The 16059-nt window shown below is 46.9% G+C and overlaps 1 protein-coding gene across 10 annotated transcripts in view; it reads right to left on the bottom strand.

The window, feature by feature from the left end:
* DYSF (dysferlin) overlaps nucleotides 1–16059 on the bottom strand; it is a 117022-nt gene that overhangs the window by 26366 nt on the left and 74597 nt on the right. For all 10 annotated transcript variants that reach the window (XM_062574894.1, XM_062574900.1, XM_062574896.1 and 7 more), the window contains 9 exons: nucleotides 14314–14412; nucleotides 12995–13123; nucleotides 12231–12386; nucleotides 9511–9602; nucleotides 7242–7412; nucleotides 6443–6585; nucleotides 3894–4033; nucleotides 1655–1743; nucleotides 929–1024 (listed from right to left, as the gene is read on the bottom strand). In XM_062574894.1, the coding sequence (XP_062430878.1) occupies nucleotides 929–1024; nucleotides 1655–1743; nucleotides 3894–4033; nucleotides 6443–6585; nucleotides 7242–7412; nucleotides 9511–9602; nucleotides 12231–12386; nucleotides 12995–13123; nucleotides 14314–14412 (1115 nt within the window). The remainder of the gene's footprint in view (nucleotides 1–928; nucleotides 1025–1654; nucleotides 1744–3893; nucleotides 4034–6442; nucleotides 6586–7241; nucleotides 7413–9510; nucleotides 9603–12230; nucleotides 12387–12994; nucleotides 13124–14313; nucleotides 14413–16059) is intronic.

Raw genomic sequence — 16059 nt, 5'->3', positions numbered from 1 at the left:
ATGTAGGGTTTCTTCCCCGCCCCCCCTCCCCGAAAGATGAGGGAGCTGAGCAAGATTTTTAACTCATTTACAGTGCCTTGAGATCTGTTTGGTCACTGAGAATGACAAAAGCCAGGCAAGGGGTATCATCAAGTGCTGGATGCTCTCTCCTTCCCAGTAACACCCTGCAAGTGCTACTATTTCAGAGCCCCAAAGTACATAGAGCAGCTTAGCTGGAGCTGATAACAATGCACTTGATGCGAATACCAGGTAAGCAGTGTGCATTCTGGATTTACAGGAGGAAAATTGGGATTGTAAAAAAGGGATTTACAGTCTGTTTCAAAATCCTACATTTTCCTGTCCATAAATCCAAAGAACATACAAAATAAGTAAGTCCCTTGGCTGAGATCGGAGCATTTTATACGAGATAAAACATAAATGGAGTCAGGCAGAGAAGGGAATGTGCCAGAGCAGTTACTGCTGTTTGCCACATTTTTTTGAGTTTCCAGGGAAAAAAGGGAATTCCAAAAAAAGGCAGCTATGCAAACAAGCTAACCTATGTATACAGAACAAGCACATAGCCATCCCAGGAGAGGAACTGGGAAAGGGCCAGGAGGTGGAAATGCAGAATGTGTGTCCCTCTCTCAAATGGCTAGGTTGTTTTCCCACAACGTACCTCTCTTGATGTATATAAATTGTAATGTAAGCATCTAACTGTTAGAGATGCAAAGAAAGCCTTGGCAATGTAACCTGATTATAAGCCCTGCAGAGATGTATCTCCCAAAAAGATGGAACTGTAGCTGGAAAGCTGCGAATGACCCTTCATCCCTGTGGGAGGTTCATGTATATCACAAGCAGTGTTAACGTGGGGGCTCTGTTAAATCCTTCACTGCTGCCTTTGCACCCCGGGACAATGGTATCACATGGAGGCAGAAGCAGGATAGCTTACCCCTTCACATAAATGTCACTCATCTTCTCCCCGGTGATGCTGAGGTCATCGAGGATCACGTCCTTGGTGTTCCAGATGATGCAACGCAAAAAAAACCTGAACCATACCAGATAAGAGGGATGTGAGAGGCACAGCAAGGCTCTGATGAAAGAGGTGGCCCTGTGCACTTGTCTAGACTCTGGAGATGCTTGAGACTTGCTTTACACTGGGTGATTTCAAGAAATGTGAGGATTATCCAGGAAATCTTGGTCTAGAGCCCACCAGAATGGCCTGGTCATGCTATTCATTCAGTAACACAGAAAGTCAAACCACAGATAACAGTTTGCATTAAGGGCAACCTGCCTTCAAACCTTAAATTCAGTAGCCCCCACAACTAAAACAACATTTTGCAATGCCAGACCTTGCAAATCTATCCATTTCCAACCTGTGAAACTGTCCTGTGGCCTATCTCAGCTTAGTGGATACACCCAGCACATGGGATTACATGTTAAAGAAGACATCAAAGCTGTAGGTCATTCCACTGCCTTGCCTCTCCAGGCAAGCCCTGTTGGCTGATGGTGCTAAGGTGTGAGTTACCCTTCCCATCCAAGCATTTCTCAGCTGGGCAGGTGAATCCTTCCCCATCTGACATTTCCAAGCTCTCTTTTTTGCCCATACAAACAGAAGGTGCATGGAGCCAGTACTGCACCGAGTAAGAAATTCAAACACACACAAACAAAAAATCACCTCTTGGCTTTGCGGGGCGTGATGTTGAAAGGGGGGCCAGGCTGACCCAAAGATTTTGGAAATAGATCCACCCACATCTGCAGCTTCCCCTGCATGGAAAGAAAGACATGATGTCAGGTGATCCTCATAACTGGGTTACCTTCGCTTCCTTAGTAAGATTTAGTAGAGGGAACAGAAATCGCTGAAAATATCGAGGGTTCCTTAGTTGAAAACTAAGGGTTTTAATGGAAAATTTTAATTAATTATCAGTGACTGCAGCCTGAAGCCAGAAATACTCAAACCAGAGATAAAGCACCAGTGTTAACCATGGGGGCAATTAACTGCTGGAAAAGAGGATGAAGAGAAGTGGGGTATTTGCCATTAGTTGACACCACCAAGAACAGACTGGCTGCTTTCTGGAAGATGCTTTAACCACATATAAAGGTTAGTAGGATTATTTTAAAGATAGCTGGGTGGATGTTAATGGCCTGTGAGATATGAGGATATCTGGATAAGGTGAACATGCATTCTGGCTTTACTCTCTGCAGCTGAGTAGCTCTGTTCAGGCCAGTGTGAAGGCTAGGTCCAGGGGAGGTTCTGGAGAAGCAGCTGTGAAGGAGTAGCTTGCTTATCCTCCATACTGTCCCACTGGCCATCACGAGCTGGACAACTGGTTTATGAATTTCTGAAAATAATAGTGGAAGATAGGAAGAGGAGAAGAGAATCTAATTCCACTTTCACATAAACTTGCCAAGCAGGAAGCAGCAGAGATGCAGCCGAAATTTTAGCGGGTTGTTTTTAGGTGGTCCCTTTAACTGTTAAACACCAATGGGTGCCAATAAAATATTTTATTGCACAGTGTCAGGGGGATAAAGTTAAAAAGAAAAAAAGAAAAAAAAAACTTTGACAATCAGACCATCACAGAGGGGTTTAGGGTTAATTTGTTTTTTGGCAAGAAAATCTTCTGTTTCAGCAGAAAACTTTAAAAGCCCAACTGAGCTTTTAGCTCAGCACAAACAGCCCAACACAGCCAGCCTGCTTGTGGCTTTGCAGTGGGTCAGACCTGTGCGTTTGGGAACCTCACTGAACGCAACATGTATTGAGTCAACCAACCCCAGCTACCCAGCACCATCCCCATGGACATCGAATGCCGCTCTTGACTAAAAGCAATGGAGCAGGGCAGACCCTGGGTGCTCTTCCCACATACGACCACGTGATACAAGGGACACTCTCTGTCTAGTCCGCATGGTCCATCTAACAAGACCATGATAGATGCACCCTTAAGAACAGCACAGACACACCGCTCCACTGATAGCAGCCACCTCCTGCATCTACGATTTTCATCAGGTAAATTAACAGGAAAAGACACTACAGTGGTTGCCAGAGCACTTACTTCTACTTGCAATTCCCTCCTCCCTCTGGTTAAAAATGAGGCACAAAAGGCTAACTGCTGAAATGGTAGAGCAGTGGCTGTGCACATTTACACCAGCTGCAGAGCCAGTCTCCTGAAACTCCCTTTGCAATGCAAGTAGAACACGTAAGACATGATAATTAATTGCTTTGTTCTCTGGGAATCAGTATTTTTTGATCCCAAAACATAAAATATAGATATGTGTTGATCAAAGAAAAGGAGTTAGGCTGAATACAGATATCTATTTGTTGCTGGGTTTTGGATGAAAGCCCATTTAGACTTCATCTGGCTTAACAACATCCAGTCTGCAACATTACTAACACTTTATACCTCCAAGGACTGGTTCATGCTGCAGAAACCATGCTGCTCTGCTGAACTGCACTGTCAGAGAAGTCTGCAGTATTATTTTCATTATAGCTAATAAGGAATTCTACACCAAAAATGGCTTTTCCATGAAACGGACATTTTTTGTGAGCAAATGTTGATGAAAATGAAAACTTACAAGGTCTGGAGCTGACCTCCCCAAGCACCCAGAGAAAGTCAGCCACAGAGCTGAGCTCTAGCCCGTTTCTGAGAGCAAGAGCTCTGCTCTGTCTCATAAGCTGACTCTGCTCCCCAGGAAAAGCCCTTGTCCCAGGATAGCTATCCTCAGGATGGGTTCACAGCCAGTCAGCCAGCTACAGAAACCTCTCTGGGCGCTGTTAGATCATCTCTGAGAAATGACTCTTGCTGTGAAACACTACCCTTGAAAAGATGCTCCTAGGTCACAAAAAACATCCGACTTGGTTGTACTAGATCAACGCGGAGATGCTGCTGTTGGTCTTGTCCTGCACATGTCTTCTCACTCACCTGTTCAATTTCGGGCTGCAGAGGGCTGTAAAGAGGCCTTGTCTCCACATGCTCTGGCACCAACCCTTGCCTCCGTAGTGCGTACAAAGCAAGACGTTCCTCCACTGGTCCCAGGTGGGGATTGGCAGGTTTGCCATCCTCTGCCACAGATGGATCAAAGAATAATATTACTCTATACTGTGGGTGTCAGCTAGGCAGGGCCAGATCTCACCACCCCAGGGGGATCGCACCTCAGGAACTCTGCAAGGGCTGCTCCTCTTGCTAGACCAAAGGGAGCAACCCAGCTCAGCGACCTTGCAGGCTGCCACTTCACCCAGGAGTGAACAGAAGGAGCACAGCCTCTGTTTTGGGGTACAGCATCATCACCAACCCTCTGGTTGAACAGCAATGTTTCCAGCAGAGTGCTGGGGCAAAGCACTGCACCACAGGTCAGGGACCTGTGGGTAGGCTTGCACAAGTCCCCCACAGCCTAAAACGTAGCAAGGACCCAACACTGGAGTTCCAGAGCATGGAAAGGAGAGTCTAGTTTTCAGTCCTGCTTCCAGTGCTCCAAAGGGGTTAGGCCCCTAAAACTATAGCAGCTGGAGCTAGCAAGGCCCCCACCAGCCATCTAGTCCACACTCCTGCTCTGCTGCCTGCGCCATTCCCAGTGGACATCTATCTAACATGTGCTTAAAGCTCTTCAGGGAGAGTAGATGAAATGGTCTGTTCTGGTGCAGTTTGCAAGCAGGCAAAAAATTCACGCACTAGATATTGTTTGAAGCCATCTCCGCTTCTTCAACCCTGTCCGTGCCTGACCTTACTGCCTTGGTAAAAGCGTATTGTTCACTCTTGTTCAACAAGGCCAATAAATAATTAATGGTTTTGCCTTCCCTGCCCTGGCATTCAAGTTCCCTTGTTACATCCAGATAAGGATAGCCAAACTGGCCTTGGCTAAACCCTTCCCTCCCTCCCTGCCCTTGATGGTGCTCTGGCTGGTGGAAGGACTTCACCTGAGAGATGCCATTCAGCCACACTGTTTCAAGGCCATGCACCTTTGAGGACCTTTGAAATGAAATGCACTCCATAAATATTACTATAGCTCTGCAACTTTCAGGTGATATATCCCAGCTCCTTTCTTGGCAATATCTTGAAGTGGTTAACTTCATACATATGGGCTGTTTCCCAAGCAGTGGAAACCTGGTGTGCGTGCACGCACGTGTGTGTGTGTGTGTGTGTGTGCGTGCGTGCGCATGAATGCACAGGAAAAAGAAAAAGCCTCTCTCAGAAAACAACAAATGTGGGGGTTATGGAATAATGGTCTGGGCACAATGCTTGTAAAACCCATGCTCTCGTGTTTAATAGCTTCACTTTATACCGCCAGGTTCAGATCTGACATTGCTCGGCGAACACAGCTGGTTTCCAGATCTCCTTGAGGTCAAGCATCAGACTTTGTTCTGTTTTTTGAACTGATTGCCATTAAAGCAAAGGAAGGTGAAAGGCAGCGGCTGGGAGAGGGGGGAGACCCGCTCAGTTTAACACCTCTCCCGCTCTTGGTGAAAACCTGACTCATAACGAGAGGCTGGGAAGGAACAGCTATTTCCCCACTCCTCCTCTTAAGGGGAGTATCACAAACTTGTGCCTCGAGTCCCAAGATCAGGGGAGAGGGAATTAGACCTCTGCATGCCAAGCCCTCTCCGACGGTTCTATGATACTATAATGTCCTTTATTTGTGAAACTGCTGCTCCTGGGCCCTAGACAGTGGGATTTCACCTCCTCCCTGGGCCACAACACCTCTTACATGCTTTAAAGCATAGTTTCCTCTAAGAAGCAGAGCTCTGCCTCTACGGATGCCAGTCAGACAGGGCACCAGCTGATGCCTGAGGAATTGCAGCTACTTTTTTTTTTCCCTGGTGCAAACAAGAAAAAGCCTTCCTCAAGACTAAGTAATATTTTCTCCTTGCTGGCATAGACTAATTTTATATTTGCAGCTACAGTGCAGCTCATCTTCCAAGGCATAAACATGAGGGTACTGTGCATGGGCTCTGTGTGTGTGATATTGTCTCCCTCTAGTGACTCCATCCCCAAAACGCAGATACATGCAGCCAAAGCACAAACAACCCAATTGCTCTGCCAGCCCGAGAAGCAGTTGGAAGGATCAGGCTGGAGTGTCTCTAGCTGTGATAGACACTGTTGCCTCCAATCTGTCTGTATATGGCTCTGGTTTGCTGCAAACAGCAAAGGGAAATCACTAAAGAGAAAGGTGAGGTTGTGGTTAAAGTGCCTGGATTATGGGTCTGAATTCAGCCCCAGGGTTTGGTGCAGATCCAGCTGCAACCTGCAACCTTTGGTGTAGAGCCAGCCTTGGGAAACTCACATACCCACTCGCCCAGGCAGCTACACAAGGGGAGGAGGAACGTGCCCATTTCCCTCTCCTGGCTTGCTGATCTACTCAGGCAGAAAGCAGTTGGGGAAAAAAGTCCCTCGTTAAGTATGTTAACGACATTCAGTCCCCATCTCTTGCTCTGGATAAAGAAAAGCTATTTGCAACACCAGAACAGCTCCATTACCCAGTTCGGAGAGGATATACTCCTGTTCCCGGAAGATGACCCGGTTGGACTTATAGATGGGAGCCTTGTACTTATGTTGCAGGGAGAAGAGGTGAAGCAGTTGGGATGGCCGGAGTTGGTCTCGCCACTGATTGGGTCCAGAACTGAAGCACAGCAGGAGAGAAAACAGCAGCTTAACACATGGTAAAACATCTCCCAGCCTCAACAAGGGGCTGCAGCAGCATTACACCAGAACAGAAAGTGGTTCCTGGACATGGAAGTCCCCCTAGACTGAACTTTGAGAGACAGAAACTGGTGAGGAGCAAAGGAAGGACCAAGGAAGATCAAAACAGCTCTAAGGCTCCGCTTGCCCTAGCCCAGCGAACAGGGTGGCACATCCTACACCTAGCTCAACTCCTGTTTGTAGGGTACTCCTGATCAAACCCCATGGGACCACCACACCACCCTTTGGTTGCATTTAGGGTCTGCCTTCACCGTGGTATACCCAGAAGGACTCAGGGATGTAACAGGATCTCTCCAGGAGACTTGTGTTCTCTGAAGCATTCCAAGCTGCTGGAGGAGAGGCATTGCTCAGGAAAAGTAGTCTAAAGGCCAGGACTTCTCCAGGGTGAATTTGTGTCTGAAGACAAATCATTGCTGTGAAATACAGCACTATACCAACTCTCCTGGGACAACCCTCATCCAGCAGGCACATGGCCAGGGCGGGACTTAGACATCAGCTCAGTTTTCAAGGCCAGCCCTGTACTGCACAGCCCCAGGAGCTACTAGACCTGCTGTCTGAGGCATCAGAGGTACCTACATGCAGTAGGTTTGGGGAAGGCCACAGCGTGCCCCATATTTTGACAAGAACCGGTTCTCCAGGTCTATGACAGTCTCTCCAATCTTCTCATCCTTTGACAGGAGGTCATAGTCATAAAGCACAATCTTCAAGTCCTTCTCCAGGGGCAGAGTGCAGCTCAGCTCGAACATCCTGTGCAACAGGAGCAAAGACAGATCAAAGAAACTGAAGTTCACAATGGCCCCTCAGGCCCTCCAGCCTTGCTGTGTGCCTCCAAGGAGACAGAGTGCACATACATCCCAACCTTCCAGCACCACAATGGACAATACAACCACTGCACGGTCTTTGCTGTGTTGTAATGGCTAAGATGGTGGACACGCTTCTAAGTAAGCAAGCCCTGGAGGGTGAGGGTTGCCGGGGGTTAGTTGATGATCTCATGAGTCACTCCTGAGCAAACTTTGCCCCTGCCCTGTTTCTCCATCCGCTAAATGGAAGCGATACTCATCTTCAAAATATCTAATGAACAAGTCCAGCATACGGGAGTCAGGGATCATCACTGCAATGAGGAGAGAAAGAGGAAGAACTGACAGCTTTGGAAAACAGTCTGCTCTTGAAGCCCAAAGCAATGCAGACTATTTTCCAATCCATGCAGTACAACTCAGCATGGCCCTTTTAGGGAGAAAAGGGCCAGATCAAAGTGATGCGAGTCCACAGAGAGCTGCAGAAACTTGCAGAGCTCTGTTAGTCATTTAACATGCACACATGAGAAGGTCCTAATCTCACTAACACTAGTTTTCTCCTCAGTCCTCTGCCCTCTCTCTCTCCCACAGGACTTCCAGTCAAGCTCAGACAAACCCAGAGTATTTTAAAAAGCCACAGCTCTTGTCTGTAGGCTGCAGCTGGCAATCTTGCTCCTCAGCCCCTTCTCCAAAGTGTGAGTCCAGCTTGCCTGGGCCAAGATTGTGGTCTTTGCTTCTCAGAAACTGAGACCTACTCCCAAAGCCTCCTCATCCTCTCCTGCTCATCCCTAGCAAATTCATTCTGTGGTGCCTCTTCTTCATTACACCACAGTTCACACTGAAATAACATAAAGCAAGGACAAACTTTCCTCTTACCTCTTCCTTTTCAAATGAAGGACAGTAAGAGACAAAGCATAAAGATCTTACCAAAATAAATCACTACAATCCACACAGAGCCAGTGCTCATGGATGTTAGAGACTTCCTCTAGGCTCCAGGTAGAAGGTGGTACAATAGGTTGAGCAGGATGGCCTAGGTCTGACCTAGGAATCCCTCCACCTGCTGCTAAAATGCAGGCATCTCTGGGGTGAAATGCGATGCCCGTTTCCACAGCCAGCACCCCACCTTGCAGCAGCTTTTAAGGAGGGGAAGTGAGTGATTATGCCACCAATTAAGAGCACAAGAGGAACTGGGGTCAGCAGAATGTAATTAGCTAAAGCTGGAAGGCAGCCAGCAGCCCAGGGAAAAGCTCATGAAATGAGTGTTTTAATAGACGCCAGCAGCCAGGATCTTGGGTTTACGTCTTGCTTTAAAGACTGGGTGGGAGGTGCAGCACGCTGTCTAGACAGCCTCTGGCTGGAACTCCAGTCTGGCAAAGGAGGAACCGCCTCAGCAATCAGACTCACAGGAGATGGTCCTTTCCTGCACCCAGGCTGCCCGCGGGCAGTCCCAACTTTTCTGGGAGCATGAAGTCCTATCAGCATGCAGAAGCTAAGCACCAGATTTCACTCTCCCTTCCTCCGTAAGGTGCATTTCAGCAGCCTGGCCACTTGCTCTGATAAATACCCTTTTTTGAAAACAACTTTGTCCCTTGTGTTTTATCCCAAGCCTGTGGCCCTACTGTGAAGAAACAGTTCAAACAGCCAAAATCATGGTGACTGATAGCTCTTTTCCAGGGGGCTGTCCCATGCCACAGACCTCCATTTGCCACATCTATTTTCAGACATTTAACTGAAGAGCCTAAATGAGGAGCTAAGTTGCCCCAGACTCTCTCTACCATCAGTGGGATTGGTAGATGCCTCCACAGGGAGATCCTCAGATCTAAACAGTCCTCTGGATGTTTTCTCACTCCCCATTGACCATAGAGCAGATCCAGTCCATACTCCATAGCTCAAAAGTCCCACAGAGAAGATGAATGCAAGCCATGGTGGGTAGGGCAGTGATCAAGCCAAGGCCAGACTCACTTCAGCAAAGTCAGACACGAGCTGAGACCACCCTAAGGCAACAGGAAGCTCTGGGCTGGCCTTATTCCTTCAATTGAATCAAAACTTACTTTCCAAAGATGGGCTCCAGCGTGCAGGGGATGTAATTGTCTTGGTCATTTATGGATTTCTTTCCCACTGAAATCTTCACATAGGGATCACACTAAAGACAGACGTAACAAAAAGAAATGTAAGAGAATCGTTGCAGAGCTGCACTGACAGCAATATTGTTGGCAAACAGATAATTCTGCTACCCCATGTCCCAGCAAGCAGGATCTTACACCACCCTTGACAGCTTTTCAAGACAGATAGGAGAGCCTGATTGTTATCTCTTTACTACAAATCTCTGTGACAACTTTTGAGGGCTACTTGCACTGCAGTTCCCTTTCAAGGATGACTGAAGGCCTAGCTGGCCAGGTGGGACAAAAGTCCAAACCCTTCTGAGGTGCATTGGATAGAAAATCAAAACAGTAGCACGAAAAGAGCCACTTACGGATTTGCTTGTTGGAACAGGATTGATCTGAAGTCCTCAGGAAATTCTCATTCATTCTGAACCATCTGTTTGGGGTTCATTATTTTTTAAGTTTTAAAAGTTTTTAAGTATTAAATCTACTTTATTTAAAAATGCAGGGACCAAAATGTAAAAAGAAAATTGTTTAAAATTTTAACTTTGTTTAAAAACATGGCTCAAAACCCTCCATTTCCAAGATGCTGCAACAACTTCAAAACTAAAATATTATGGAAGCTCACTTTAACATAAAGTCTCACTGTGCATCTAAAACTTCTATCAGATATTTTTATATATTTTTAAAGTCTTTAAATTTCTCTCCCATTGCTAAAACTATTCAATGAAAGTTTGTAAAGTGGTTCCGGTAACCCAAGTCAATGTTTTTCCCAGGAAAAAAAAATATAGATACAAAATTTCACTCAGCTCACATCCTGCACCTAGAGGGACGCATTATCTTACCCAGATCACACTGATAAACCCTCTGGGAAAGATAGTAGCTAGCTAAGCACCCAGGCCAAGTTCCTCATCAGTTTTCCTTGACTTGCAAATTTTTTTCAGAAGCGAAAGATGGAAACGTGGCGCCTCAGGGAGGTCAGCGGTGTGTGCAGACCGGGCAAACGAGGCTTTGTGTCTCTCCTGACTGTGACAAGCTGCAGGAGACATCGCTGCACAGCAGGGAAGACAGTGGGTCAAACTAGGATTTGTTTCCGTTTTCAGGGTAAAAAAGCATTTTTTCAGCTCCTTGTTTTTGATCTTCAAAGGTCTCTAATGGGAAATTTCCAAGAAATTGGAAACATTCATTCCAAGTCCATTTTCAAAATCTGGGCAGATTAAAAAGCAATTTTGTTTTGTTCACATTCAAAAATGTTTCCCTGCTTTTTCCTAATTTTTGCCTTACTTTTCACTGGAGCAAAAAGAATTAAGAAGGATTTTTCCCTGAGGTTTTTTGCAAACTGAAGAAAAATAAACATTTTCTTTTAAACTGACACAATTTTATTTTTGCACTGAATTTTTCTTCCAGAGATTTGTAAAGCTTTGCAAAAAGTAGTCATGTGAGTGACATGATTTTGTTTCCCTTGGCACCAACGTACAAAAAGAAAATCATTTAACTATTTTAACTAGCCCTACTGCAAGGCCCTAGGATTCTGAGACATTGCAATGCAGGGAGAAAGAAGGCGTAGACTTTTTTCCCTTTTTGGTGTCACAGATCTTTCTAAATTTTAAGCCAAAGAGGCAAACCCTCATCTATTGGGGTTCATCTGCCCAAAGAGTCATAGAATCACAGAATCAGTAAGGTTGGCAGGGACCTCTGGAGATCATCTAGTCCAACCCCCTGCTCAGCGGGGTCACCTACAGCATGGTAGACAGGGTTGCATCCAGGCAGGCCTTGAAGATCTCCAGAGAAGGAGACTCCACCACCTCTCTGGGCAACCTGTTCCATCACTCTCGCAGGGAATAAATTCCCCCTCACGGTCAGGCGGAACTGCCTGTGCTTCAATTTCTGCCCGTTGCCTCTTGTCCTGTCACAAGGGACAACTGGAAAGAGTTTGTCCCCGTCCCCCTGACACCCTCCCTGCAGGTACTTGTACACACTGATCAGATCCCCCCTCGGTCTGCTCCTCCCCAGGCTGAACAGACCCAGCTCTCGCAGCCGTTCCTCGTAGGGCAGGTGCTCCAGCCCTCGGATCATCTTCGTAGCCCTACGCTGGACTCTCTCCAGTAGCTCCATGTCTCTCTTGTACTGGGGAGCCCAGAACTGGACACAGTACTCGAGATGAGGCCTCCCCAGGGCTGAGGAGAGGGGCAGGATCACCTCCCTCAACCTGCTGGCAGCACTCTCCCTAATGCACCCCAGGAGACCATTGGCCTTCTTGACCACAAGGGCACACTGCTGGCTCACGGTCAATCTGCCATCCACCAGCGCTCCCAGGTTTTTCTCTGCAGAGCTGCTCTCCAGAAGGTCAGCCCCCAGCTTGTACTGGTACCTAGGGTTATTTTTCCCTAGGTGCAGGACTCTGCACTTGCCCTTGTTGAACCTCATGAGGTTCCTCTCTGCCCAGCTGTCTGGCCCGTCCAGGTCTCTCTGAATGGCAGAAGAGCCCTCAGGTGTGTCAGCCACTCCTCCCAGCTTGGTATCACCAGCAAACTTGCAGAGGAGGCACTCTGTCCCCTCATCCAGGTAGTTAATGAATAAGTTGGATGAGGGGATGGAGTGGAGAGTTCACCTCTAACTCCTTGCTGCAGCTAGTACTCAGGTCTGCCTGGCATTTCCCAGAAGGATACCTTTCCATTGGCGTCCTTGGGCTGCAGATCAAAGGCCCGGATGATGTAGACTCTGACGAGACACTCCTGAGGTCCCCTGGCCGGGAGCTGGTGAAAGTGCCGTGGTGGGACCGGGACTCTAGGATCATCAGGGAGAGGGTAAATCTTGAATGAGCCCTGTAAATGACATAGGTTCAACTGGGCCGGTGCGCACACACGTGCTGATGGGCAAGAAGCTACCATTGCTCAAGGTGATCCACTGCAACTCCACTCCTGCAAAATCAACACCACTGCAGAGGCTAGGAGAAGGCTGAGCGGTCTGAACCATGTGTGAGCTGGGGTGGGTGGGCTACAGCACCTTGTGCAGTCATCAGAGGGGCCAGGGCACAACGTGAACATCTATACCACCAAATAAAGCAGACCAGACTATTTCACATAGACTTGAAATAACGTGGAGATGAATACCACTTTCTGCTCTTTAGGTGTGTCTAGCACCTAGCACAACAAAAGCTTATTCTGGGATAGAACCAAGCATAAATATCAAAAGCAGGGCTCAAACACCTGGGCCATGCAAGGACAAAGGGTCTCAGCACCTGGTGTGGAGGATCCCCATCATGCCTGCTCTGCCCAAGGAAGCAGCCCCTATGAAGACCTGGCTGAGAAAGAGGGTCTGAAAGTATATTTGACAGTTTAACACAAGGATGCTGGGCAAACATGGCCTAACCAGGAGCCTAACAGCAATTAGCTGCTAAACTAGGCCTGGGTAGAAAGAGAAGCCAACACACCTTGAACTCCCCCACAACAGAGGGATCGTCGTTTGAGTCCTGCATCCGGCCGCGATACAGCTTGAAGGTGTGGCAGAAGTCAGAGAGGTGCTCGAAGTCCTCCACCTTCTCCAGCTCTGTCTCGTAGACCTGGGAAGGGAGAGCCAAGGCTTGCAAGGGGAGGGCTGGTACCTTGGTGGTGCACCCCAACAGAGCCCTGCTGACAGAAGCCTTGATCCAAACTCTCCAGGCCAGAGAAAACATCACCCTCAAGGACACAGTCATGCAGCCTAGCATCCTTGTTACCCACCAGGACAAGACAAGGAGCAGAAGACCTTTGACCACCCTACAATAACAGCACCTAACTTGGCAAGCCTGACCACCAGAGAAGGCGGCAGATCCCAGCTGATGCCTTGTTCTGTGAGCCAAAGGCACCACAGAAAACTGGATATCCTAACCAGGCAAAAATACACCAAGGTCCCCACAGAGGGTTTTCATCAACCAAAGAGACTTTCCTGCTGGAAGTGTTTTCCTTCTGACCAGCCTAGGTTTTCTCCACTTGACTTCTGCTTGGGCTCCTATGTTACTCCTAGCACATCCCATGTGCCAAATGGCACCTTAATCTCCCCCTTCCCTTAGCAATCTCCAGGTTGTTTTGGCATTTCCAAACGCCTTCCAGGCTGACAGTTCCCACCTCCTCTGCCACTTAGGAAAGGGACAATCTCGTGAACTGAAGAGTAGAAAAGTTTACTAGAAAGTATTTCCAGCAGAAAATCAGTTTTTCAAAATAGTTGTGTTTTGAGTTTGTTCGGGTTTTTTTGTTGTTGTTGTTTCTAATGAAATTACCTCCTCTATGGGGAAAATGATCTATTTTTTTCCTGGAAGACAAAAAGCCTAAACACTCAAAACCCGAAGTGTTCCCATTGAAGAATGCTGCTGTACATTGAGGGTATTATAAGCTGCCTGTGCCATGTACCCTTCTTTATTACAAGCCAGTCCTCCAAGCACGACATGCACTGGCCAAGGGGACGCAATTCTATGCCGTGGGACATGTACATCAGCAGGAGAAACTTGTTCAAGGAGGCCAGTGCCAGCAGAAGCCACCTGCACTACTGCTCCTTGGGGTATCACAGTAGCACACCTCAACAGAACTACCTGAGGTTTTGGCCAAAACTCTCTAGTGATAGATATCTGATTGTAAAAGACTGTATTTTTCCAACCTTCATCTACATCTCTACACTCCTGTTCTGGAGTAACAGTTCTGCTCCCATCAGAGCTCATCAAAAAACATCAGGGAGAGTTGGAGTTCAAGAAGCCAGAGACCAGCCAATGCCACTTACCTTCAATGTGTCAAAGCCCTTCTCTAAATAGCAGCCACATTTTTCCCTCTCTCCCAAGGAAGCATAGAATTTGCTCCACCAGTCAATGAATTCTTCCTCCTGGAGGCAAGAGATACAAAAATAAGACATCTCTACTACTAAACCACAATGATCAATGACAGCAGCACCTCCCATAACTGCCAGAGGTGAAGTTTTGCCTTGGGAACAGAGTGCATGGCACTGACCCCACTGCTCAGCTTAGTGTCAGTGGGTTTCTGTCCTGCAGAGGTGATGAAGCTATCGTGAACCCAACCTGTAGCTCCTTACTCCCTAGTTTAAAGAGGAAAGGTGCTTGTGGGATGATTCCAGCCCAAATCCATGTGCTTCAGCCACAGCAAGGCTGTCCGACATCAGCATGTTCTGGACTTAGACTCATCATCAGGGAGGCCGGTTCTCCATAGGATAGTCAGGTAGAGTTCACAAGAAACAACTGGCAGCATTTTTATGCAGGTGGCAGATTTTGGCCAGTTTGGGTGGTGGCCTGCTCAGGACATGAATGCAAGACCACACAGTGGAAGAGATGAAATTACTCTCATGCTAACATGCTCTGGGCAGCTTGAAATTATGGGAGCACCCAAGTGCTGCTTTTAAATTCAAATCTTGCTTTGGGCTTTGCCTGGAAGGTTTCTGGGATCTTTCTCTGGTTGACTTTCTCTTTCGTGTCCCTACATCATCCAACCTCCCCTCCCATTCAGGCAAGACAAGTAAATAGACAAATGCTACTTCCACTAAAAAAATCCTAGCCCCTAGGTGCTGCACACCTATCAGGAAGAACATAATTCTTTTCTAATGATACTTTAAGAAGAAACAGGTAAGTCTCGTACAGCCTTGGCCATGCAATGGTGCAGCCCACGGCCACAATGCCATTGCAGAGCATTTGCCTCATCTGTTACGCAAGCTGTTCAGCTCTGAGGATGCAGTTCTGAGAAGAAAGCCGGCTGCCAGCTTCAGAAAATGTATATACTTTATAAGAGCACAATTTCTGAAATTTATACAAGCAAAGATGAAGGGGCTTTGACTATGATTCATGAAACATTCCTGAAAAATAATGATGTCTTATTTTAGAAGTCCACAGAATTCCATCACACTGACCTAATGGAGGAATCATAATAGAGGTTTATTGGACTTATATTTTAAGCCAACGGTGCAGGCTTTAAATTGCTGTCTTGAATAGACATTGTTTTTAATAGAAATATTACATAAATTAACTTTGAGGCCTCTGCTGCCTCTCTTTTTTTGAAAAAAAAATTTGCCTTTCATCACTTCCCCTGTTTTATTGTTTAAAAAGCTACATTCTAACCATCATGGCTTTATTATGACATTCCACAGGTACTGGGTTACAAAGAAAGCACTTATACTAATCTGACGACTTACCCATGGTATCTTCTGCAGCCCCAAGACAAAGAATTTGGTTAGATATTTTTGCTGATTTCTACTGATATTACAAAAAAAAAGAAAAAAAAAAGAGGCAAGGGAAGCAGCTGGAATGTTAATAGCGAAGGATATTAATCCATTTGCCTGCAAATGGAAAAGCCAGTGAAAGCAATGGCTCTGCTACATGAGCAACTGGATTCAGGGATTTCATTTAGGAGTCAGGCAAGAGCCAAAAACTCTTCCAGTGCTTCATGTTGGAAGTGGTACGGCTCCTCAGAGCAGGGCGCTGGGTCCTGTGCCCCAGGGACTGGACTCAGCGTTTCAGGCCTTTTC

The sequence above is a fragment of the Rhea pennata genome, chromosome 4 (assembly GCF_028389875.1).
Source record: "Rhea pennata isolate bPtePen1 chromosome 4, bPtePen1.pri, whole genome shotgun sequence".
In the NCBI taxonomy this organism is placed as follows: domain Eukaryota; kingdom Metazoa; phylum Chordata; class Aves; order Rheiformes; family Rheidae; genus Rhea; species Rhea pennata.
The sequence above is the reverse complement of the archived record's forward strand: the minus strand, read 5'-3'. Positions and strand labels throughout refer to the sequence as shown.